At 39.0% G+C, this 25,376-nt stretch overlaps 2 protein-coding genes across 2 annotated transcripts; both read right to left on the bottom strand.

Annotated features, from left to right (window-relative positions):
• Nucleotides 1-449: 449 nt before the first annotated feature.
• LOC146579429 (protein NLRC3-like) lies at nucleotides 450-9,674 on the bottom strand. The gene is made up of 6 exons (XM_085269189.1): nucleotides 9,623-9,674; nucleotides 7,731-9,525; nucleotides 7,467-7,640; nucleotides 6,960-7,133; nucleotides 2,970-3,016; nucleotides 450-1,422 (listed from the first exon to the last, which is right to left on the bottom strand). The coding sequence occupies exons 1-6, from the start codon at nucleotides 9,657-9,659 to the stop codon at nucleotides 878-880; spliced, it is 2,772 nt and encodes a 923-aa protein (XP_085125315.1). The 5' UTR covers nucleotides 9,660-9,674; the 3' UTR covers nucleotides 450-877.
• Nucleotides 9,675-20,869: 11,195 nt separating this feature from the next.
• Nucleotides 20,870-23,102, bottom strand: LOC146579430 (tripartite motif-containing protein 16-like). Its single transcript, XM_085269223.1, has one exon. The coding sequence runs from the start codon at nucleotides 23,079-23,081 to the stop codon at nucleotides 21,384-21,386; it is 1,698 nt and encodes a 565-aa protein (XP_085125349.1). The 5' UTR covers nucleotides 23,082-23,102; the 3' UTR covers nucleotides 20,870-21,383.
• Nucleotides 23,103-25,376: the final 2,274 nt, after the last annotated feature.

Here is a 25,376-nt window from a genome sequence, read left to right on the forward strand (position 1 = left end):
CGAAACTGTTTTTGATTTTAGGTCCGGGAGGGCATCATGTGTAAAACTCAGCAAAGTCAAACATGTTGAACCACCCACTGTAGTGACCTCTTCCGGCCACAGAGGAACAAGTAGCTTCTCTCTTTTTTTCTAAACTGACAGCTGTTTTCTAGTTTTTCATTTCCATGAATATGTGAGGGTTTGCTTTATTTAGATAAATTAAAAGTATATTTTTGCTGGTAAATCAAGGCCATCATGTGAAAATGTCCTCCATAATTTTACTTTTTGGTTAAAGGTTAGAAAATGTACTCTAAAGGTTTTAAGTATAATAACAAGCATCTGTAAAAAAATAAATAAATAAGGAATAGTTTGATTTTTTTCATTTCTTTTTTTAAATATCAGTTTGCATGCATGCATGTTCACAGATAAAACACAGGAATAGAAACTCTGTCACAGATTTTATTCTTGCGATAAAAAATAGTATAAAATACAAATTGAGACATGAAGTGTGCATTTATACAACACGTAACATATCAATGCTATGTGACAAATCATCGGTATGTTGTGTCTTGGGAATGAGAATGCTCTGAGATTTCACTGCCTATTATTAAAAAACAAAACAAAAAACACCTGGTTGCTCTAGCATCACCATACTAGAGTTGCATTTCGCTCATCATCCCAAAGATAAACTTAACCTTTAACAGGTCAAGTAGTTTCAGTAGATAAAAGTAAAAAAAAAAAAAACTAAACAAAATACAACGTCATCATTTATCTAGAAGCCTTTTTGGTAAACAAATGAAGCTCAAAAGAGTAGAATAGCTCTTTATTGTCATTGTACATGTATTACTAAATTGGGGTGCTCCACACTAATGTGAGAATGTGTCTTGTCGCAGTAAGTTCACTCTGAGTCGTCACAGAGAGAGACAGTGGAGCCAGGTGACCTTAATTGAAACCCAGCATATAGTGCTTCAGTGAATTTGGTGTTGAAAGTGTGCAGGTGGATCAGTCTGTCAGGGAGGACACTGTAAAAGGACACAGTGCCTGCAGGGTAGTCCACATACACTGCTAATTTGTTAGAGACAATCGAGGAGGGGACAGCGATCACTATTGATCTGTAATTGGAATTTCCAAAGTAACCATCATCATTACTGCAGTAGAGACTCCAGGACTGATCAGTTCTTCCAAACCTGCTGTCATCGCCGTCTCCTTTCCGTCCAATTCCTACACAAGCGACACTGATATGAACTTCTCCTCTCCACTCGACCTCCCAGTAACAGCGACCAGTCAGACTGTTGGTACAGAGCAGCTGAGGCCAGTGATCAAACCTATGATCATGATCAGGATACAGCTGGTCTTCTTTCACGTGTGTCACCTTCTTGTTGTTGTCAGACAGTTTGAGGTTCCTGTGTGCTGTGTTTGGATCCAGCGTCAGGTCACAGAAATCTAAAGGGGACAGTAAGACACAGTGCAAATGGTCTGTAATAAACACTTTTAACTTAATTTGCATGGTTTTCATATTAATTTATGAAGAAGATACGGTATGCAAAAGTTTTTGATTTTTTTAAGAGTGTGTTACCATCAGAAATTGGTTTTTAGTTAGTAAGTAAGTAAGTAAGAAGCTATGTAACTTTTTTTGTAAAATTCATGATAAAATGTATTTGGCAGAGGTAGGGGAGACCGGGGATAGTTGTAACGTGGGTCAGTTGTAACACTTCCAATTTCTCCAATCAGGGCTAAGTTTCAAATGATGTGACTCATCCTGTGCATGCCCAACTCAGTTCTGCTATCACACGTGAAAAATCAGCACATTTTGTCAAACACAGACAATTTAACACGAAAAAAAGTAATTTGTATGCCAAAAAGTAATTTTCTCTACTTTATTTCAATTTCTAATAGCATTATCTGCTTTGCAGTTAAACTCATCAAACTTAAATTATGTTATTTGTATGTCTATGGGGATATATTCTGTGTAGGTCTTTAGTGCTAATGTTTTAGCCGTTGGCTGTAATGCTAGCTAGTTCATGGCTATAGGAGTCTGGGTCAGTTGTAACAATAATGCAGATGTTACAACTTACCACACTATTACTTTAACTTATATTAAACAAGTTGGGGCAACGACATCAGCAGAGAGAGGTTCACTGGTCGCATTTGTATATGCGGTTAATGCCATTGGCAACACAATTCCTCCACTGTTTGTGTTCCCACACATACATTATCCAGACCACTGTGTCAGAGATGGACCAGTAGGAAGTACTGGTTGTGGAAATAAATCAGGATGGGTGCAAGAAACAGATTTCCTCATCTTTCTGAAGCACTTTGCAAACCACACCAAGGTAAGCCATGATAAAAAGTAATTCAATTGCGATGCTGGTGAACAACTACATTTTTTCAGCTTCATTGTTATGTTTAAAATTGGTGCAAGAGTTGTAGGTTATAATGCCCACTGAGCCAATGAGGCCAAACTCAAGGAAGACCAACCAAAATTAATGAAATATTCAGTTGCAGAAAATTCCATAATTTGTCTTTTTTGGGGGGTTGGAATATGTTCAAAAGCTAGATTTCTGCATTCTGTCACACACACACATAGCTACATAAATGGCTCTAAGTGCATTCATGTGTTGAATAAACAAAGATTACATGTTAATGTTTTGTTAGTACCCTTATTTCATTGTGTTACATTTCACCACAGGATATGTTACAACTAACCCAGACTATGGGGTTAATTGTAACATTTCACTCTTTGTGTTTGAGACCATACCATGCAATGGGTAATTGTGCTGCAGAGAAAATAGCTGCACTATTTAATAGCCGAGACATGTAAATACTTTGCATTACATTTTGAATCCACTACCTTAAAAGATCTCCAATTTACAGAGAGAAATGTGAAAAATGTTACAACTATCCCCGGTCTCCCCTACAACTAAAGTGTAAAAAAATGTGAACACAGTACAACATGGTGTAAATAGAACTGATACATTAAAAATACTCACATTTCCTTAGACCTGGTCTCATCCACTGGACTCCTTGAGGCTCCACACTGAAATGAGAATTTTATCTTTTAGTGTGAAAACATGCCTTTATATTGTCTGATTAATCTTTTCTAGAGAAATAATCTTGTTTCCTTTTATTCCATAATAAAATGAAAACGATAATGCACTTCCAGTTCTATGGTTTTATATATCAAAGTAACTTTTTTAAAAAAGAAACCAACTGGTCTGTACAAGGTTCTTAAATTACCTAAACACAACCTGAGGAAATTGAAAGTATTTAGACATGTAAATAAAAATGACACTGTGTAAAACAGTAAAACATTGGCATGTATGGCAATACATCTGGTAATGAAGGGAAAATGAAACAAAAGGGTTACATAACAAAAAAAACCCCAAAAAATTCTGATTCTGTTTATCTGGACTTTGCATTTTCAGTGGGAGAAACGTTTTGTCACCCATCCATGTGACTTCTTCAGTCTCAGCTGACTGCAGGTTTCACCAACCTTATAAACAGTACATTTGCACAATAACGGAAACCAGCCCACTTGTTCTAGTGGAAAAACATGGGGAACACAGGAGGAACGAATTAGGTGTCATCTGACAGGAGGAAGCAGAACTGCACACACTGAACACAGAGCTTGAGATTGTCAAAATAAAACAGGAAACACACTGAGACACAGACCAAGAGACAAAGGCTTGACAAAGGGGCCGGGGGAGAAAACAGACAGGGATGGACATGACAGATTGGGTAGAAAGGATTGAACACAAGGAGAGAAACATGGGAACAACTAAGGGAGACGAGGCCTGGAGGGAGAGGGAGTGAGCGAGAGACAGAGAGGGGGAGAGGGAGGGACACAGAGCAGGCAAAGAGACATAATGGCCGAGGAAAAGACACATGGATGGACATGACAGACAGAGGAGACATGGAAAGAAACACATGAAGGGGAAAACGGGAACAGAAAAGCGAGATGAAACACAAAGACATGACTGGGGGACACATGAATAAACTCAAAGACATTAGGAAAACTAAAACCCAAACCTAAATCATCTTAACCTCTTAAGCCCCAACGCCCCCTGATACGGGGGCAAAAGGCAGGATATCAGTTAGGCTTAAGGGGCTTAAGAGGTTAATAAAGCAAAGTCTCAACAATCCCAAAATAAACTCAAACCCCCCATCGCAGACCAAGAACTATGACAAAGACACTTGTCAGAACTTGTCAGGGTTAAACACATCAAAACCTCACTTGGCTATTGTGACACCTACAAGTGTATGGTCACAGTTGTAATCTGCTGGAAACATTTACTGATGTAAAAGCCTTTGGTTCATTGCGGTATTGCACTTTTCAGTTGAGGTTATGAAGATTGCGTGGCGTCGCCACAAAAGGCGAGCAGCTGTAAGTGCGACAGGCCATTGCAACGCTCTTACCTCAGTTGACGAAGAGCCTGCAGACTGAACACAACTCTTGTCTCCTGTCTCTACTTTTCTGTATGAAAACAGGTTAGTAGTTTGAGTTAACTAACTGTGATGCACATATAAGAGCAAGAAACCTTTTTCTGTCTTGATTTAAAGGCCACAAAGTGTGTTTTCATAGATCAAGAGAAAGCAAACTTTCCCTTTAGTTGTTGTCATGATCCTGGGTCCTTTTGACCCAGCGTTTTGTGTTTTCTCTTCACGATTTTGGTTCTGTTGTTCCTCTGGTTAGTGTTTACTCTGTTCTGCCCGTGTGTTCCTGTATCTAGTCCGCGTTTCTTAGTTTGTGTCCTTTCATGTGTAAGTTCCTGTTTTATTGTGAAGGTCTGCGTCTTATGTGAGTGTTTTCAGTTTGCCTCCCTAGTCTCGTCATGTTAATCACTCCCAGCTGTGTTTCCCACCTGTGTGTAATCTCCCTGTGTTCTCTGAGTGTATTTAAGTTGTGTTTTCTGTCTTAGTAGTTGCTGGTTCGTCTGTGTTGTTTCCCCTCGGTCTCCCTGCGTCTCTCCGTATGTATTTCCCCGGACCTCCCTGCATCCTCGTTTCTGGTTTGTGTTATTAGCTTACCCAGTTTAGGTTTCCGGTTTCTTGTTTTTCCACCAGTGCTGTTTTGTACCCACCGTTGTAAATAAATATTCACCTGCACCAGAGCTGCCGCCTTTTGGGTCCTTTTCTACAACTCCACACGGCTTGCCCCCGGCAAACCGTGACAGTTGTAATGGGAGCCACAATTCCACTTGTAGTGTAAAGAGGTGGTGGGTCTTACTACATATGTTTTATTTCGTAGCACATGTAGCTCTGAGACATACTTTTAACCTGATGTTACTAGAAGTTTTACAGTTGATGATTTCAAAATAACCTCGTTCTTACTCATTATATTGCTAAATGTAAATAGACTGGTTTATATTTACTTTTGGGCAACTACAGAATATGTTTGTTTATTGTTTGCAAATATAGTGTTTAATCTCCTAAGGTATAAAGAGTTTGTAACAGTTATAATAAGCTGGTTATTCGTAGTGCTAATATTACTGCACAGAGATATTGTTGAAGCTGGACAGCAGCAGGATTTAGTTACAGATTTATTGGTAATAAGAAGACTGATATAAGAATTATTTTGTAGATCTATACTTGTAAAAAAACAATGCGACCAAGTGGTTTTAACATGTGAACCTGATTGAATATGATGTTGTTGTTTTTTTTGTCACAAGAGGAATGACTGAAGGAAAGAGGAACGTGTGTATAAATGAACAGAAAACAATGGTATAAAATTCTGTGTAATAGAGAGACAAAGAAGAGCCTGCACAACTTATGTCTCCAGTCTCTACTTTTCTGTATAAAATAGTCCCCATAGAAGGCCTATAACACGATGGTTATGTGATGTTGGTGTTGTGAGCAACACTTTAAACAACTGAACTTCATAAGATCGACACAGTTTCAAACATCAGTATCAAGGGTCCCATCCCAAGCTATTTGTTACATTCTCCCTCAAGCTGTGTATTCCTCCTTGTGTATTTCTGCATTTCCTGAGCAACTTTAATTTGTATTTTGTTAAGCTCAGCAATAAAGCTTCCTTTTAATCACCTTGTTTCTCATGTCCTGCATTTTGGGTCTAACTAATCTTGCCACACAGCCAACCTTTACACACAATGAGAGAGAGCAACGCTCGTGGGCAATGATGATGAATCCTGATGGGATGTGATTGGGGTAAATACCTCAATCTTTTATTGAAATGCACAATCTCAATTGTCAACCTTAATGAGGTTGCAAGGTCATGCAGTCATAAGGTAGTGGGTGCCTATTTCATTTGATTTTAAACACTGTTTGAGGCCTAACTCATCATGATCCCAGCCTTGTTTATTTGTTTTTAGTCAATTATTTTCTCAAAACTTGGCAGTCTGGAAACAAAGAAAATAATCGATCTGATACAGAGCAAAAACTAATTTGAAAAAAGTCAGTTTTGCCTCTCTCTTGAATTAAAGGTTAAGGTAAACTTAGAGTTAAGGTTATCACTTACTTTACTTTTTTGTCCATAATTGGATAGATATATTGTAGATAGACAGGAAAGTGGTGAGAGGAAGAGGAAAAGACATGCAGCAAAAGGCTGCTTGAACCCAGGCCTACTGCTCTCCGGCCATACGGCATATGGTCGCCTGTTCACCCACTGAGCTAAAGCAGATCAACAAGATTACCACTTATTGTGAATGATATCACAGTATGCAACTGCTTGGCAAAGACTGTGACAGCTGGGATATGTTTGAGCACCACTTTTGACCAGCAAGACAAGAAAATGTTAGAGATGATTGATTTTGTGATTTTGACTCACAGATGAGCTTTACTGTGATTGGTTCTGAGTCATTCAGCCACACAGTTGCCCATTTGACTGGACATACAGACTATATTACGGGCCATCAGGTCAGTGGTTACAATAAACCCTTAAATGAATTCAAGTAAATATCTGCTCTTCCTTACAAAATGTTGGAGAAAAAATATATTTTCAGCTTTATTTCCTGTTTTCCTACCAGAGTATGTCCAGTTTCACATGTGGATCCTGCTGTTGATCAGACAAAAGCTTCATTCCTGAGTCTCCTGGATGATTATAGCTCAAGTCCAGCTCTTTCAAAAAGGAGGGATTGGAGCGCACAGCTGTGGCCAGAGAGGTGAAGCCTGTTCCTGTGATCTGACAGCCTGACAACCTTAAAACACATACAACAATGTAAGGAACTGCTCTGCATTTGATGATGCACATGCAGTCAAATGAACAGATTCTGATTTCAGTTAAAGTAGAGTAAAAAGGCTTTTAAGGACTCTGTTTAAAAACATGGAAAAAATATTATTACATTTTATTTTATACTATGATGGACAGACATAAATAAAGTTATGTTTGTGTGTGTGTGTGTGTGTGTGTCTTTCTCTTCTACTGTGCTCTTTCAGAGCTTACACCAGAACAGAAAGAACATCTTAAATCTATAAAATAATGACAGTTGTTGTGAAATATCCAAATCTCCTGAAACAAAGAGTCAGCTAACCTGAGAGTTTCCAGCACACAGTGTGGATTCCCAAGTCCAACACAAAGCAGCTTCACTCCTGAGTCCTGGAGGTAGTTGTTACTCATGTCCAGCTCTCTCAGTCTGGAGGACTGAGAACTTAGAATTGAGGAAAGAGCTTCACAGCTTCTCTCTGTGAGGTTACAGCCGCTTAACCTAGAAAGACATGAATAGCAGTGAACTTTCCAAACTTTTGAAATAAATACTTTAAAGCAATCTCTTGCCAGGATTAAACTGGATACTTACTGGGCTTTCTTACAGGCTTTGACCACTGGCGGCAGCTGCAGAAGAGCCGCTTCTGAAGCTGAATATTTCCTCAAGTCAAACTCATCCACACCTGTTTCTGATGACAGTAAGATGAAGACCAGAGCTGACCACTGAGCAGTAGAGAGATCAACTTTAGACAGTTGTCCTAAACTCAGTTGATGCTGGACCTCCTTCACTACAGAGTCATCATTCAATTCATTCAGACAGTGGAACAGATTGATGCTTTTCTCAGGAGAGAGAGCGCCATTCATCTTTTTTTTAACATACTGAGCTGCTTCCTGATTTATCTGTGAGCTGTTTCCTGTTTGTGTGTGCAGGCCTTGTAAGAGATTCTGATTGGTCTGCAGTGAAAGACCAAGGAGGAACCGGAGAAACATGTCCAGATGTCCATTTGGACTTCGTAAGGCCTTGTCCACAGCACTCTGGTAGAACTGTCTTACTGAAGATTCTCCAGTCTGCACTGAGGCTGTTTCTTCTTCCTCCAGCAGGTTGATACCAGATTTGGCGAATGTCAGATGGACATGAAGAGCAGCTAAAAACTCCTGAATGCTCAGATGGACAAAACAGTAAACCTTCTCTTGGTACAGCCCTCTCTCCTCTTTAAAGATCTGTGTGAACACTCCTGAGTACACTGAGGCCTCTCTGACATTAATGCCACACTCTGTCAGGTCTGATTCATAGAAGATCAGGTTTCCTTTCTGCAGCTGCTCAAATGCCAGTTTCCCCAGTGCTTCAATCATCTTCCTGCTCTCTGGACTCCAGAGAGGATCTGTCTCAGCTCCTCCATCATACTTGATGTTCTTCACTTTGGTTTGAACCACCAGGAAGTGAATGCACATCTCAGTCAGTGTCTTGGGCAGCTTTCCTCCAGGCTGTTTGGTTTTTAACACGCTCTCTAGAACTGTAGCAGTGATCCAGCAGAAGATTGGGATGTGACACATGATGTGGAGGCTTCGTGATGTCTTGATGTGAGAGATTATGGTGTTGACCTCTTCCTTGTCTCTGAGTCTCTTCCTGAAGTACTCTTCCTTCTGTGGGTCAGTGAACCCTCTGATCTCTGTAACCATGTCTATATAGTCAGCAGGGATCTGATTGGCTGCTGCAGGTCGTGTGGTTATCCAGATGTGAGCAGAAGGAAGCAACTTTCCCCTGATGAGGTTTGTCAGCAGCACATCCACTGATGTGGACTCTGTAACATCAGTGAGGATCTCAGTGATGTGGAAGTTCAGAGGAAGTCGACACTCATCCAGACCATCAAAGATGAAGAGAACTTTGAACTTTTTAAAGTTACAGATTCCTGCTTCTTTGATTTCAGTGAAGAAGTGATGAATAAGTCCCACTAAGCTGAACTTTTTATCCTTCAGTGAATTCAGCTCTCTGAATGGGAATGGAAACATGAACTGGATGTCCTGGTTGGTCTTGTCTTCAGCCCAGTCCAAAGTGAACTTTTGTGTCAGGAATGTTTTCCCGATGCCAGCCACTCCTTTGGTCAGAACTGTTCTGATTGGTTTGTCTCTTCCAGTCGAAGCTTTAAAGATGTCTTCACACCTGATTGTTGTTTCTGGTCTGTTTGGTTTCCAGGAGAACATTTCAATTTGTCTGACCTCATGTTCAGTGTTGACCTCTCCGGTCCCTCCCTCTGTGATGCAGAGCTCTGTGTAGATCTCATTTAGAGTGGTTTGGTTTCCTGGTTTAGCAATCCCCTCAGAGACACACTGGAACTTCTTCTTCAGGTTACATTTAAAAGTATTCTCACAAAGAGGATCAGGATTTTCTACAGGAAAGCACCAGAAACATGAGCGTTATGATTATAGAAAATGTGACAATTTCATTCCTGTAAAGACTGAATTTATGAAGAGAAATCCTCTCACTGCTCTGCAGACAGTCAGCCAGCTCCTCCTGTTTCATTATTCTCAGGAAGTTAACTGCGAGTTTCAGAAATGCCTCTCTGCTGCTCCTTCTCTGCTTCTCTTCCTCACTGTCCAACACCTCCTCTTCATCCCTCTGACACTCTGAATAATCTGGATGCAGATCATTCTGCATCTTCTTTAGCTCGTTCTTCACAAAAGTGATAATGCTGTCCTCCAGCATCTGGAAAATAATGACACAATCTGAATTTATAAAAAAATAAGATCTTCATAGTAAAAACTACTTTTTTACAGATTTGTTTTTTTGTGTGTTTTCAATTTAACAGAAATACAGCGTTAAAAGATATGCAGGTAACTAATTAAAATAAAACTTCTGTCAGAGAAAAAAATATAATTCCAAAATGTCATTGTTATAAGATAAGGATGATTTTTTTGGATAAGTGTGTCATTTTGGTTCTTATTGATGTAAGGACATTTTCAGAAATTTACATTTCTGAAAAAAATGTGATAAATAAGTACATCGTAAGTACCCTGTACTTTCTGGGGCGCCGGTCGTGTCATAGAGTGACTTAGTTGACAAAAAAGAATAAAATAATAACATAAATTAAATTAAGTAATCTATAGTACTGATTTTTGTTTTTAACCTCACCCCAAAGGGGTTTCTGAGCTTCCTGCTCGAAAATGCAATGCCCAAATTTAATTGATTATTTCTCTGCAATTACAAACTCTGTCCTTAGAATCTTGGTATCAAAATAAAGCTAACACTTGTGAAATTTCATCAGAGGTGTAAATATTGAAGCAGACATTACTGTGTCAAAGTTACTGAGACTGGAACACAGAAAAAGTAAGTTGATTTTATCCTCGCCTAATTTAAAAAGAAAAAATAGCATATAACCCTTTTAAAAATATGCCTCAGTTCACATTTCATTACAGAAATTCAGTAACCAACATATAAACATCATCTGTGCAAAGATGTATGTTTGTAAAGTGAAACAGTGAAAAATTACAGCACTGTCAATACATGAATATCCAGACGTTGTACAAAAATGTCTAATTTTGGCACACAATTGGACACCATGCCAGTTGATTTTTTTAGGTATTGAAGAGCAAAAATTAATACATTTTATTAACAGGCCTAAACATGCTCTTTTTTAAAATATATTTTTGAAGAAATAACCACACATTTACATGGTAATGGCCCTTTTCTGCTGTGTGCATGGAGCGTTTAATTGGCCTCTGGTCCTTTAAACTCTGAGGGGCTGTAACCTTGGTTTCTTTTGGTCAATTTGCGTGATTGACACCTCTTTTTAATCGTTTGAGCCAATAGGATCACAGGAATGATGCCACGTTCACGTCACTTCAACCAATCAGACGTTGCAAGGCCAAAACCCACGTTGGCCCAAATTTACTGCATGTGACGTCTGTCCAGTCACGTGTCTGTAGGTGGGTCTAAAATGGAGGTTGTTGACAGAAAACGGCTCTGATGCAGCTAGCTAGGCATGGTAACCGCTGATAATCACGTGGCTGTGCAGTGTACTTGCACCTTATTTGCGGATCATGTTATGTTACCAAAACTTTGTTTTGAAAAGTGCTTTATACATAATAATAAAGTGAAACTAATTCACTGTTGGAGTATGTTTGTTATTTTGCCATTAAGTTATGATGACTATTGGACTGAGCAAAATGAAAACAATTTAAAAAAAAGAGGTAAGTGTACATGTACAAACCTTAAACACCGAGTCCAGATTGGTTTGATGCTGCTGGGCATGATGAAGACTCTCCTGATCAGCTCTGTGGAGACATCATGAAGAAATTAGAACCATTTTGCACATAAATACAAGCCAAAGATTTCTTCTTCTACTGTTTGATGATCATCCTGATTAAAACAAGCACTACTGTGCTGTAACAAACCTATTGTGTCAGTTTATACACTTATTTGTTTATTCATTTATTGGACTCCACTAGTCCAACTAACAGGTCAGTGATGGTTCTGTACCAAAGTGTGTTCTTGTACTGACCTTTATAGATATGCTCTGTACATTGCAAAAAGAAAAAAAAAAGTCAGATTCATATTTTTTTTGTTGAAGAGTTTTATTAAAATATTTGGCCTTTGTGTTTTTACAATACCAGTAGCAAGAAAGAGCATCTTCGAGGAGCAGCTGAATATTTTCTGAGGAGAAAACTAAGAATACACCTAAAAAAACAAAAAACACATGATGACACCTTGAATCTGCCTACAATACATCTACATCTGTGGTGTTCAGTATCCAGATGGTGAACTACAAAATTATCAACAGCTTTGAGGGTCTCGAAAAGCGCTATATAAATGCAATTTATTATCATTATTATTATTATTATTAACAGTATTAACCCTTTAGAGCCGATCGGAGCGGGAACGCTCTGTTTTGCGTAACTATTTATTTATTTATTTTTTTTTTTTAATACTTATTGCTTTTATTCAAGGGTAACTATAAGTATAAAAAAATCTGATTGTAGGTTCCTTTAATAATGAGCTTTTCAAGGAGAATTTTAACTAAAAGAAGAGAAGAAAGATGTTAAACATTTATTCTTTTTTTTTTTTTTTTTTTTTTTTTGTGTCCCGTTTGGATCTATAGCCATCAGAATTGTTGTCTTGCGTAACTATTTTAAAATCCCGGTAGCTCTGCAACCACCTAAGCTGGCGCAAAAAATTTTTTTGCATATGAAACCGAAGGAGTTGTACTTACATCTTATGCCATCAGCTTGTTCTAGGTCACGGTTTCCTTCCACATAAAGCTTTGCAAAAACTGCATAAAAAGCGCTTGCAGGAACAAAAACATAATATTCCAGAAACACGCTTTACCGATCCGATCAGCTGTTCGTAACACTTCCTACGTTGGAATAGACGTCAGCGCGAACTTTTGCATTTCCGCCATTACCTGCCCGAAACCGGAAGTGACGTCATTTTCGCGGAAATGTAGTCTTTTTTGCGATCAGGGCCTCAGGGCCTATACTGCTCTTTTTAAACGTTATCTTTGACTTTATGACTTTCTGTGTCGTTTCTGGGATGCTGAGGACTCATATTGCACTGCTGGAAATAGTTTATTTTGATACATATGCTGCTTTTTTGCAAATTTGCAGTATAATATTTATTTTCGTTTTTACTGCAGTGTATAAAAATTGGTGTATTTCAAAAATAAAACTATGAAGACACTCAAAATAAATTTCCTGTGGTGGGAAACTAGTTTGTGCAACTTTTTTGTATTTACAGTTTTGAGGGATAAGCCTCTTAAATTTCTCTAACTAGAAATATATGTTAAAAAAACAAAAACGATTTTCAATTTTTTTGTAGTTTATTGCACTTTTTTGTAATTTATGTAATTACTATGCACTTAATGAATACATATTATTAATATCTGGGCTATAATGGTTGTATTGATGTATAGCAACTTGAAATGCTCCCAAAAATGGCTCCACAGCATGTAAAAATATAATATAAGCTCTGGCGGACTTGGTTCTATGGTAGGTCTTAAAGGGTTAATATTATCATCTTATTATATCCCAATGCACTTTGCAGTGTTATTTCATGGAGAAAAATGTCAATGTTAAGGTTAAAAAAAAAAAAAAAAAAAAAAGATTTGCTGTGGTCCTTTATCAGTGTTGCGGCCCTGGCTGGCTAGAGTTTTCTTCTGTGCTATGTCTTTAAGAATCTACAGGTCCTTCCTGATTGGAGAGCTAATGGTGGCTGATTGCTCATCACCACTCCTGCTGCCATTCAGGTCTTGCTTGCCTGTGTTGTCACACGTGCGCACAAGCGCAAATACGGTGATGTTGACTTGTCTGACTCTTTTCTATGCTGTGAAGATGATCCTGAGAAAGCTGAACCGTCAGTGGAAAAAACAGAAAAATGTGTGTCTGATAGCCTGCTACCTGCTACACCTGACCTGACTTTTGAGGTAAACAAAGCAGATTTTGTCCTTGCGGAACAAAATGATCCAACTCTGGCCAAATGTCTACTTGCTGCGAATTCCAGCGATCAAAATCCCTGAGTTTACAGCATTGAAAATGACATGTTAATGCGTAAATGGCACCCTCCCTCATTTAATGATCTTGACTGGAATGTTTTTCAACAGATTTTTGTATCGCAAAAGTTCCGACCCCAGGTACTCAGTGTTGCACATGACAGTTTCTCCGGACATTTAGGAATTAGAAAAACTTACTGCCACTCCTGTCACATTTGTCAGGTTAGTGGTAAACCAAACCAAGTTATTCCACCTGCTTCATTACATCCAATCGCAGCTTTAGGGGAACCATTTGAGCACATTTGAGCACATACTCACTGATTGTGTAGGTCCACTTCCCAAAACAAAGTTAGGACATCAGTATATTTTGTGCACCGCCACACGCTTCCCCAAGGCTATTCTGTCAAAGCTGTTGTCAGAGCGCTAGTAAACTGTTTCTCCACTTTCGGTTTGCCAAAATCTGTTCAAACGGACCAAGAATCAAATTTTATGTCCAAAATATTTGCTCAGGTCTTGAAATTTCTTGGCGTAACGCATCAAAAATCCACTGCGTATCATCCCAAATCACAGGGTGCGTTTGATGGTTTCCACCAAACATTAAAAGCCATGATGGGGAAGTTCTGCCTCAAGTCAAGAAGAGAGTGGGATGAGGGTCTGCCACTTCTCCTTCTAGCAGTGACAGAGAGTGCGCAGGGGTCGACGATTTTCAGTCCCGCAGAGCTGGTGTTTGGACACAGTGCGTGGTCATTTGTGGCTGCTCAAAGAGATATCCCTCAGACAGTTATCCCAAATCAAAACGTGTTAGATTACGTATGTTCTTTAACCCTTTAAGACCTACCATAGAACCAAGTCCGCCAGAGCTTATATTATATTTTTACATGCTACAGTGCCATTTTTGGGAGCATTTCAAGTTGCTATACATCAATGCAACCATACCATTATAGAATTTTTAATAATATGTATGCATTAAGTGAATAGTAATTACATAAATTGCAAAAAAGTGCAATACACTACAAAAAATTGAAAGTCGTTTTTGTTTTTTTAACATATATTTCTTCTTAGAGAAATTTAAGAGGCTTATCCCTCAAAACTGTAAATGCAAAAAAGTTGCACATAATAGTTTCCCACCACAGGAAATTTATTTTGAGTGTCTTCATAGTTTTATTTTTGAAATACACCAATTTTTATATACTGCATGAAAAACGAAAATAAATATTATAATCAGATCATAACTTTTAAAAACACCAGTATAGGCCTATAAAGCCCTGAAGGTAAAAAAACACATTTCTGCGAAAATTACGTCACTTCCGGTTTTGGGCAGGTCATGGCTGACATGCGATAGTTCGCGCTGACGTCTATTCCAATGTAGGAAATGTAACGAACAGCTTGGCAAAGCATGTTTATGTTTTTGTTGCTGCAAGTGGTTTTTATACAATTTTTGCAAAGCTATATGTGGAAGGAAACTGTGACTTAGGACAAGCTGATGGCACAAGATGTAAGTATAACTTCTCTGATTTCATAAGCAAAAAATATTATTGCGCTAGCTTACGTGGTTGAAGTTCTACCGGGATTTTAAAATAGTTACACAAAACAGAGCCCGACCGGCTTTAAAGGGAATAAAGCATACAAAATTGCACGTGTTCTGTTTCCGTATCTCAGAAGAAAATGAAAAAGAAAAAATGAAAAGAAAATTTGAGAAGAGATCCGTTCAGAGAAGTTTTCAAGTAGGTGACCAAGTGTTGACTCTCCTACCCAGTCCTGGATCTTCTCTCCTTGCAAAGTTCTGTGGGCCCTACAATGTCCAAGAGAAACTGAGTGACAGAGATTATGTTATAGGTACCCCAGACCATAGGAGAAAACGTTGTTTGTGTCACGTCAACCTGATGAAGTCTTATTTTGTTTACAGTGTCGGTGTAAACTCCTCTTCATCCCCTGCTGTGCCGTCGTCCCTGCCCGTAGTGGTACCAGTGTCTTTGTCTCAGTATAATCCAGAAAGTGATGGCTTAGTTTTCGTTTGTGCTGAGGGTTGCTCCCGACTCAGAAACTCAGAAAATTTAAAATCCCACCCAAAATATTTGGATGACGCTGCCCCGAACGATATGTGCTGTCTTATAAAAGACCATCCGTTCCTGTTTGCAGACACTTCGTCTCGCACTACGGTCCTTAAACATGACATAGATGTAGGTGACAATCAAACAACACGCTTATAGTGTGAACCCTACCAAACGTGCACTTTTTCAGCAAGAAGTTTCCTACTTGCTGGAAAATAATCTAGCTGTCCTGAGTTCCAGTGCATGGAGTTCCCCATGTCTTCTTGTACCAAAGGTTTACAAAACCCTACCATTTTCGAAAAGTAAACAGTGCGACCAAACCTGACTCTTCTCCTCTTCCTGGAATGGAAGATTGTCTTGATAGAGTTGGAGTCCCCTCATCATGTGGCAGACCTGAACCTGGCTTCCAAACTCTGTGATTTGTGTGTTATTCCTGAGATTCACGGAGTTTGTATATAGTGTGTAAATTGGTTTTCACTTATAAATAGGCACTGAAACAGAAGGGATGAGCTGCCTTATTATTTCTTGTATTATTATCTCCTGTTTAATTCAGTTAGGGAGGTAGGCGTAGCACTTGTCTTTTGTTTGGTTTTTGATTCATCTAGGGTTTTAGATAGCTCCTCCTTTCCCGACTTAGCTTGTTCTGTTTGTTATTTTGGCCTTTGTTCACCCCGGAGTTAAGTTTTCAGTGTAGCCACAAATAAACCACCGTTCACTTCAAAGATTTGGTTTCTGGGTATGGTTTTGGGGACCAGGGCGGGGTCACATCTTTCCTAACCCTTATGTTTCGTTTCGGTACCCCTAGACTGGGGTGTAACAACCAGTTTTGTTAATGATTTTCATGAATGCTGGGATGGTGTGTCACTATGAATTATGAGATTATGATAACATGGATCAAGGGTGGTCCAAGCTTAAACAGGAGTATAAAGGAAGCATTGAAGCACTTTTATATAAATTTTAAAGAACTCCAGCAGCTTGTATCGTGGCTTCCAGCACCACACAGACAGCTGTAGATCATTTCACCTTCCTAAGCAAAACGAGCACCCACAGTATCAGAGTCAAACTGACTAATTGCTGATACATTCCTGCTGATTACCACATAAATTATAATCAGCGTGATGGCCAGTGCAGGGAATGTAGGGCTGTCATGATAGATTTAAAAAAAAAAAAAAAGCAGTCTGTCAGTCTTACTCATGGAGGACCTAAATTTCAGGACTGAGGCCAGATGCACCACATAGCTTTAAGGTAGGTGTGAACTTTCTTACTCCTCAGCAGCAGCCGGTTTTGTTCCTTTAAAGTGGAAGAGGAAACGCTTTGACTGATCACTCTTCAAAGACACACAGCTGGGTTCAGGTTCAGGTTCAGGGGCATCTGGTGTCTCAGTGATCCTGGTGAACAGAGAAAAAGACCATCAGGCAGAGAAATTACATGTTTTGCCTTCTGACACAAAAAGTACTGAATAAACTTGGAGCTAGTCACAGTGATGATATTACAATAAGACTAAAAAATAAGGCTAAAAGGTTTGATGCTTTTCACAACAAATGACTTCTGTTTTTTTTAGTCTGTTTGTTGCTGTGTTTTCTTCTTTTTATGAACACATCAATAAAACAACAACAACAACAACAACAACAACAACAACAACAACAACAATAATAATAAATGATACACATGTGGCAAACTAAAGCTTCTCACTGATTACTCCTGGATCCATTCAGTTAACTCTTACTTTGGATCAGGAGACAATTTCCTGCTTTTAAAGTCAGGACGGTCTTCCTGTTGAGTGTTTCTCTTCCTCATTGTTACAGAGCTGAGACTCGGCTCAGGTTCATGTTCAGGAGAGTCTGGTCCTCTGGTGAGGAAAGGAATCAGGAAAGGTTATATATCTACCATTTTTTACTCTCCAGGTGAAACATATATTGGAAAAACCTTTCAGGGTTAAAATGAATTAGCAAAAGAGAGAGCAGATGATGAAGTTACTGCATGTAGTTTGAAATCATTTTCGTATTTAGCAGTGAAGATAATACAAGGTTTAGAGTTTTTACCTTTCCATGTTTGTAACCTGCAGTCACCTGATGGAAGAGAAAAGTGAGAATAAAACACAGATTATAACTTGGCTTTATTTCTGTTTATTGAGATATTTGATAGCTACAAGGTGGTGACCTGTTTAATCATAATTATACTTTTATATTATATTACTTTATAATTAAGGTTTCATTGTTTGTCAAAAAAATCGATCTGATCATCAAAGAGTCAACAAACAATCATTGTGATGATCACACTTTTCAAACAAAAGATTAAATGGAACAAAAATACAAAAAAAAAAAAAACCCCATATAATATAAATCAGATCAAAGATTAATTTATTCATCATCTTCCTGAACACCGTCTGTCTGCAGCTCTTTGCTGACTGCACTGGGATAAGTTTTGATTCTGTTCTTTCTCTATTAAGGTCTTGTCTTACTTCCCTTCATCACTTTATAGGAGTTTGAGTCAATATTTATGTAAAAGTATTTTCCTGGTACATAACACACATTCTAGAAAGCATCCTCTACTTCAGGTATTTTTCACTTGTATAACTTCCCCGCCAGACTGTGTGTAACCACTGGAGGATTTAAAGACACATCTTAAAATAATATATTAAAAAGAATTTTATAAACAACAAAAAATGAAAGAAACAAAGAAAAGAAACAAAATAAAAATAATTCAAAGCTCACCAAGTGTCCACCATGGGTGTGTTTTATTCTGTAGCTCACTTCCTTGTTTATTTCTTAGATGTTAATGATTTGAATACAGCTGCTCACTGTACCCGGATGACACGCCCACACTGTCCGACTAGTAAAACAAGTTTATAACGTCACTGCTTTGTTCTGATGTTTGGCTAAATTTCCTGCCCCTGGCTACTGAATTCCGTCTATCAAGTGAAAGTTTTAAACAGCAAAACATAAATTATTCACTTACTGAAGAGTGTTTAACATTTTAATTGAATATTAATTTTCTTAAGAACTGTAGGACTCTGCGTCCCGACAAAGTTTTGAATAACACATTTCACTACCCAGAATCAGTGACGCATCAGAATCAGTGAGCTGTCAGCTTCCAGCCCTGACGGCGTGTCCATTTACGGCCGTCGGGTGAGAAAGCCGAGAAAGAGAAAGCTGATTCTGATGCGTCGGGTCCGCGCTCTGTGTTTACTTCTTTGTGTGGAATCCGTTTACCTGCTCTCACCTGCTATCGCTTTATTCAAGCTACTCACCTCTCTCTATCCACCTGAGCTTAAATAACAAATGTCTGAAAACAAAAAAGAACAAGAAACAAAACAAGCTAATGGTTCATGTCTCACCTTTAGTCCTTCCAACAGAGTCTGTTCTGCCTGCAGTGGGAAACCTTCAGCCTCCTCGGTCCAGAAAAGAGGTTCTCAAAGGTTTTGTGGTCACGAGCCCCTTTCAGAGGACAACATTATCCCATATAATCAACCTCAGCTTCACATGATGATGTGTACTAACAGAAATATTTAACGTTGTTCACAAGAAAGCTGGCTGGCTAATAATTCATTAGTAGCAGGAAAGAAAATAAATAAAAGGTAAAATCCAGACGTTTGCTGTGTGTCCTTCTTTCACTCTGTACCTGTTTCATCAGTCCTTACAGGACACACACGGAACCAAGTGTAGTTTCATATGCAAACACAGCTGTCACGCCCGGCTGCCTGGGTCAGGTTACATCAGCCAGTTTGTTCCTCTGTTTGTGTTCACTACAGCTTCAGTTCAGTTTTCAGTAACTTCCAAGAAAGGCGCTGTTGTTATTTTGGGGTGGTTTCATGAGTAATGTTTGAAGACAACAGTAAAACAGGAAAGATGTACAGGAGGAAAAAAAATGTTGTGTGTACTCTATTTGTGTGTTGTTCTTGTAACACACAAATTTACCCTTTCTGTGTACAAGAGGTTGCTGGGAAGATAAAGCCAGCCTCCTGATGACATTAAAACAAATCTGAGATGTGCTCCTGTGATATAAACTACAGAGCAATTCAGATCCCAAACAAACTTCAACTCCATTTGTGAGTACAAGAAAACAGTTATTAGAATATAATGAGCTTAAATTTGCTTAGATGAGAGGGTCGAGCTGTAGATCAGAGGAATAGGGAAGGATTTGTGAATGTGTGTGTGTTTTAGTTTGGTTTAGCTATAGGCCTGAGAGTGTGTGTAATTGTGTATAGGGAGAGGAATTTATTGATACTGGGGGTCTGCCTGTCATAAAAGGAGACAGGAAGCTACAGTTGGGGGATGCTGGGACTGTATGGAACAGATAGGAAAGAGAGGAGGAGTCTGTTACCCTTGTTGTCCCCGAATGTAAAAACTGTTATGACACACACACACACTTACTCACATGCACACACAGGTACGCACACACTCAGGCACTCACATGCTCGTACAAGAACCTTTGTTCAAAGAAATAAACTGTTGGTAGATCCACTTTTTACAATGAATCATTCATCAGCAAAAATCTAACTCAAATCAAATACAACAAATTCAACATGCATAGAAAAAAATCCAACCCTGCAGGGATCAAACATCTGATCAAACACCAGGGTTGGACACAGACTTTCTAATCTGACATCACAAAGTTATTCTGAAGCTGTAAATCAAATTAAAAACTCCCCAAAACTACTAAGAGAAAACCCTTAAAAGGTTCAGTGATAGAAGGAAAATCCTTTACATGTAAAATCAACAGAGGTTCCTGATAAATAGACTAATAAACAGAGAATAGCTGAACAGTTTCTGTGACACAGACGTAAAAATGCATAAATGCTCCATGATTTTCATTTCTATCCATCATCTTGAACACTGACTATAAATGTGTTCACTTCATTATTGTGTGATTTGGTTTCTTCACGTGTCTCCTTCAGTGCAAATAAAGGACTGTTAGAGTGTGTGCTGTGTGTTTTTCTGAAGCATGACAATCCTTTCCAACAAGTATTTCCAGCTGTTTGTCTCCACTCTGCACTTTAGTCTTTCTTCCTGTCATGTCTGTGTTTGTCCACCAGGTGTCTCCCTGAGCTCATTTTCTCCAAATCAGAAGCTTCAGATTTGTGGAGACGCTCTGCCTGCCAGACACAGCTCAGGGCAAGAAACATGTCGCTCATCCACAATATACAGGCCTGTATCATTTAGTGTCTATATTTAAATGTATAAATGATCCAGTCTGAAAATACTTTTCATATGAAAAATGATATTAAATGTCAAACATTAAGTATTTAATTTTTGTTACATTTTAAAAGTTCAAAGCTCAAAGACATTAAGTTTACAGTCATATATGATCAAGAAAATCAACAATCTTCACATTTCAGAAACTGGAACCAGCTTTAAATGTGACTAAAATAATGATAAAACAATCAATTCTCTAATCATTGACTAACTGATGAATCACTGCAGCTCCAATATATTGTTGCATTTGACAACCCACTACAGCAACTACAGAATAAAACCACTAACCAGACTGATGACAGATTTCAAACATGCTGAATATGAAGAGTAGTATCATTTAAACTCACATGATTATCAGCCATAAGAACAAATTCAGGTTTATATTGATGTAAGGTATATAAATGTAAGTACAGTTTGAATCAGTGCAATATTATTTTCACACATCAATGGACCACTGAACTTCTCAGCTTCTAAAATGTAAAGCCTCATTTAGAAACTACACAAGTACATATAATGGTCAGGGATCAACATGAACCTGTCTTCTCTGTTTGACTTTAATCAGCTCTACAGTGGCTCCAGGTCCAAGCCAAAGTCCAGCATAGAGCGGCTGAGTGAATGTGGTCTGGACTCTGTGGAGGAGAGTCATGGTTTCAGAGACGCTGTAGAAAGACAGAATACCTGCTCTGTGATCCAGGTACACTCCTACTCTGGAGGACCGAGGACCTGAGAGGACAGTTCGGACTTTGTTGTGCCAAAATTTATAACTGTTCATGTCACAATCTAATGCCCAAGATTTGTTATTGTATCCAAATACACATTCATCGCCCGTCCCTGCTCTGCTGATATTCTTGTATGCGACTGCAACACCAACTCCTCTCCCTCTCCACTCCACCTCTGAGTAACAACGTCCACTCAGACTCTCTCTACTCAGGACCTGACACCATCCAGTGAATCTGTCTGGATGAACAGAATAAGACTTTTGTTGTTTCATTCTTGTTACTTTTCTGTTCCCCTCAGATAATAACAGACATCTGTTTGCTGTGTTTGGATCCAGTGTGATTTCATTTGAATATTTTAAGAATCCAGCTCTGGTCTTTGGCTCTGGTGGTGACAGTAAAACATCCACTTCAGTGACTGTCAGTGAGATGTTTGTCCATTCCTCTCTCAGAATGTCCTGTAGTTTATCTCTGGTCTCTGACACAGCTGCTGTCACATCCTCAAAGTAGCTCAGAGGACGAATATTGATGCTGGATGAGTGTGTAGACTCACTGAGTGCTGACAGTGAGGGGTAGTTGTGTAGAAACTGGTTGTGATCCTCTGTGTGTGAGAGCTGCTCCAGCTCGCCGTCTTTCCTCTTCAGCTCAGCGATCTCCTGCTCCAGCTTCTCCTGAAGCTCTTTGACTCGACTCACTTCAGTTTCCTGCTGGGATCTGACCTGCTGCTTCACATCAGAGCTTCTTTTCTGGAGGAGACGGATCAGCTCAGTGAACATCTTCTCACTGTCCTCCACTGCTTTATCAGCAGAGCCATTGATGGCCTCCACCTCCTGTTGAAGCAGCTTCACATCTTTCTCTCGCTCCTGGATTCTCTGCTGGATGTTTAGTCGTCTCACCTCGAGCTCCTTCTGCTTCTCAGTCCTTTCTGCTGCAGCTGGGACTGTTTCATGGCCTTTATGTTCATCCACTGTGCAGAGATAACAGATACTCTGCTGATCAGTACGACAGAAAATCTTCATCACCTCATCATGATGAGAGCAGATGTTCTCCTGGAGCTTCTTGGAGGGGGCCACCAGCTTATGTTTCTTTAATGGAGCTGCATCATAGTGATGTTGGAGGTGTTTCTCACAGTAAGAGGCCAGACAGACTAAGCAGGACTTGATGGCTTTCAGCTTCCTCCCAGTGCAGACATCACAGGCCACATCTTCAGGTCCAGCATAGCAGTGATCAGCTGGAGCAGCTTGAAGTCCAGTCTTCTTCAGCTGCTCCACTAAAGCTGCTAACATGGTGTTTTTCTCCAGGACAGGCCTCGGTGTGAAAGTCTTCCTGCACTGAGGGCAGCTGTGGATTCCCTTCCTGTCCTCTTCATCCCAGAAACTTTTAATACAGTTCATGCAGTAGCTGTGTCCACAGGTTGTAGTCACCGGATCCTTCAGTAGATCCAAACAGATGGAACAAGAGAAGGTTTCTTGGTCCAGCTGAACTCCTTTCTGCGCCATTTCTCCTCTCAGTGTCAGTGACTGTGTGAGTTTCTCTTCCTTATAACTGAAACTAGTCTGAGCTCTGATCTCAACAACATGTTTCTGCAGTGAATGGAGCCTGTCAGCTCTTACATGTCACCACATGTTGGTTACACCCATCTTCAAAGTGCAGATCTGAAGGGGAGGGAACGAGGAAACACGTGGACAGAGAGGAGGTGCTGTGTTTAAGAGCAGGAAGAAGAGGGAGGGTTATCAGGCTGTGCTTCACTCCAGGAAGAGGAGCAGTTTGAGAGCGATACTGTGTGTTTAACCCTTTTTATTTACTGCTCACATCAACTTTTAAGCTTGTTAACACTTTCTTCTATATAAATAAACTTCAGTTTAGAAATGTCAGAGTTCTCACTGAAGTTAACAAACAGTCCTTCAATTTCAGTCAATGCAGGAGGATAATGATCCTAAACATACAGATAAGGCAGCCACTGACATGATGCTTATGTTGCATTTAAGTTTATGTTCATTTCAATTGTTTCTGTCCCTCAAACACCATCAGAGGTGAGAGGGTGCAGCAGGTGTAGTAGTTGGTATATGAGGCAGTAAACAAATTAAAGGTTTTTCAAACACATTCATCTCCACAAAAATGTGATAAATGTTTGACAGAAATAATGAAAAGAAACTCTGATCCTTCTTTAAAAGTTTTTTTCTGTTATTGCAGTCGAGGTGATCACAACTTCTACAATCATCTTGAGCAGGGACGTGGCTAAATACTGGTATGTGTGAACCAGTCAATATTAACCCTTTACTGACCAAGTATTATACAGACTGCCTTATTTGGTTATTTTGACTGTAAAAGGGTCAGAAATCATACTATAAGTGAATGTTTTTGCTCCTTTTCTCAGAATAAACTCCACTTTCAATATCTGTCAGTCAATTTACATTATTGTATTGTTATTACAATGGAACAACAGCTTAAAGTGGAAATAAATGGACTCTGTTTTTTCAGATATTTAGTTAATTAGAAACTGATATTCAGCAGGAAGAAAATGTAACACGACATCAACGTTAAATATGAATTACAATAAATATGTACAAAAACGTTTTTTAGCCTGGGCCACTCAGGTTTTTAAATCTCCATGCCTTTTTGGGGGGCATTGCCACTTCTCCACACCTGCGTCTCTGCTCCGTGCGTCATCAATTCTTACTTGTGATTGGACCATTGTTACTCGTGCTTTCTAGTGATGCACCGTAAAGTTTCGTAAAGCACATCTTCTCATCTTCCAGTAACCGTCTGAAATGTCTCTCTTGCCCAACAGGTCGAGGAGCTACAGTGGTGCAAATCACCCATGGTAACACCTAAGAGGAATTGACTTTTCTTTTTTCAGACAGCAGTAGCTTGTGAACAGTTTGTGCTACCATAATACACCAAATATCTCCGTAAAGCGCAGCTTTTCTTCTTTTCAAAACCTTTCATATTATATTAATAACATACACAATGACAAAGTTACAGTCATTTAAAAAGCACATGTAAAATGGGCCCACCAGTGGATAAACAGAGCGCACTGATATGAATGGCAGCATTTTAGAGGATTCATTGTAAACATGGCTGAACAGGATGGTGACACTACTTTGATGTGACGGACTACAAATCTATTCTCCACTCATGACTCTGTGCTGAGTCTGCATAATAAAGGAGGGTTTGTATGAATTAGAAACTTTAATATAAAACATCTCTGTTACCAGTGGCTTCGTGTACAGGTTGATGGAGTGGAGGGTGTTTTTCCAGCATCTGTGCTGAATAAAATCCTTTAAGTGCTGCAGGATTTGATGGACTGTCTCTGTGTGATTAACAAAGTGAAATAATGTTTCATCTTATCTGCTTTGTCACAAATGGTTCTTTAACATCTTTAATGACTGAGCCTCAGGTTTGATACCTGAAGGCTCCAATATTCTTAGACACTACAATGGGTCAACTGACTATTTACGTTGCTTTGGACGGTAACATTGTCTGGTTATCCAGTTGGAATGAGGTTTGCAAATGTGAAAAGGGTTGATTACATTTACATATTGCATTGATATTAATTACAAGGCTCTGACTGGCAGCTGACTATGGAACGCCAGGACTGCCATAATGAATTAATTAAATACACCATTAAATAATTAATTAAATGTGGCAATAATTAATTAATTACATGTGTCATAACTATTTATTTAATTAATTAATTCCAATTTTAATTAATTATTGCCACATTTAATTAATTATTTAATGGTGTATTTAATTAATTCATTATGGCAGTCCTGGCGTTCCATAGCTGACTG

Source organism: Mchenga conophoros, linkage group LG3 (assembly GCF_057382185.1).
Source record: "Mchenga conophoros isolate Kocher_MC1m ecotype Shallow Benthic linkage group LG3, M_conophoros_male_GT1.1, whole genome shotgun sequence".
In the NCBI taxonomy this organism is placed as follows: domain Eukaryota; kingdom Metazoa; phylum Chordata; class Actinopteri; order Cichliformes; family Cichlidae; genus Mchenga; species Mchenga conophoros.

Excerpts from the sequence above, each read along its gene's own strand:
- LOC146579430 (XM_085269223.1), bottom strand. The coding sequence starts at position 23,081 with ATGGCGCAGAAAGGAGTTCAGCTGGACCAAGAAACCTTCTCTTGTTCC.
- LOC146579429 (XM_085269189.1), bottom strand. The coding sequence starts at position 9,659 with ATGAAACAGGAGGAGCTGGCTGACTGTCTGCAGAGCA. Across the intron at positions 7,641-7,730 it reads AAAGCCTGTAAGAAAGCCCA|GTTAAGCGGCTGTAACCTCA; the intron begins GTAAGTATCCAG and ends ATGTCTTTCTAG. Across the intron at positions 7,134-7,466 it reads TGTGTGCTGGAAACTCTCAG|GTTGTCAGGCTGTCAGATCA; the intron begins GTTAGCTGACTC and ends ATGTGTTTTAAG.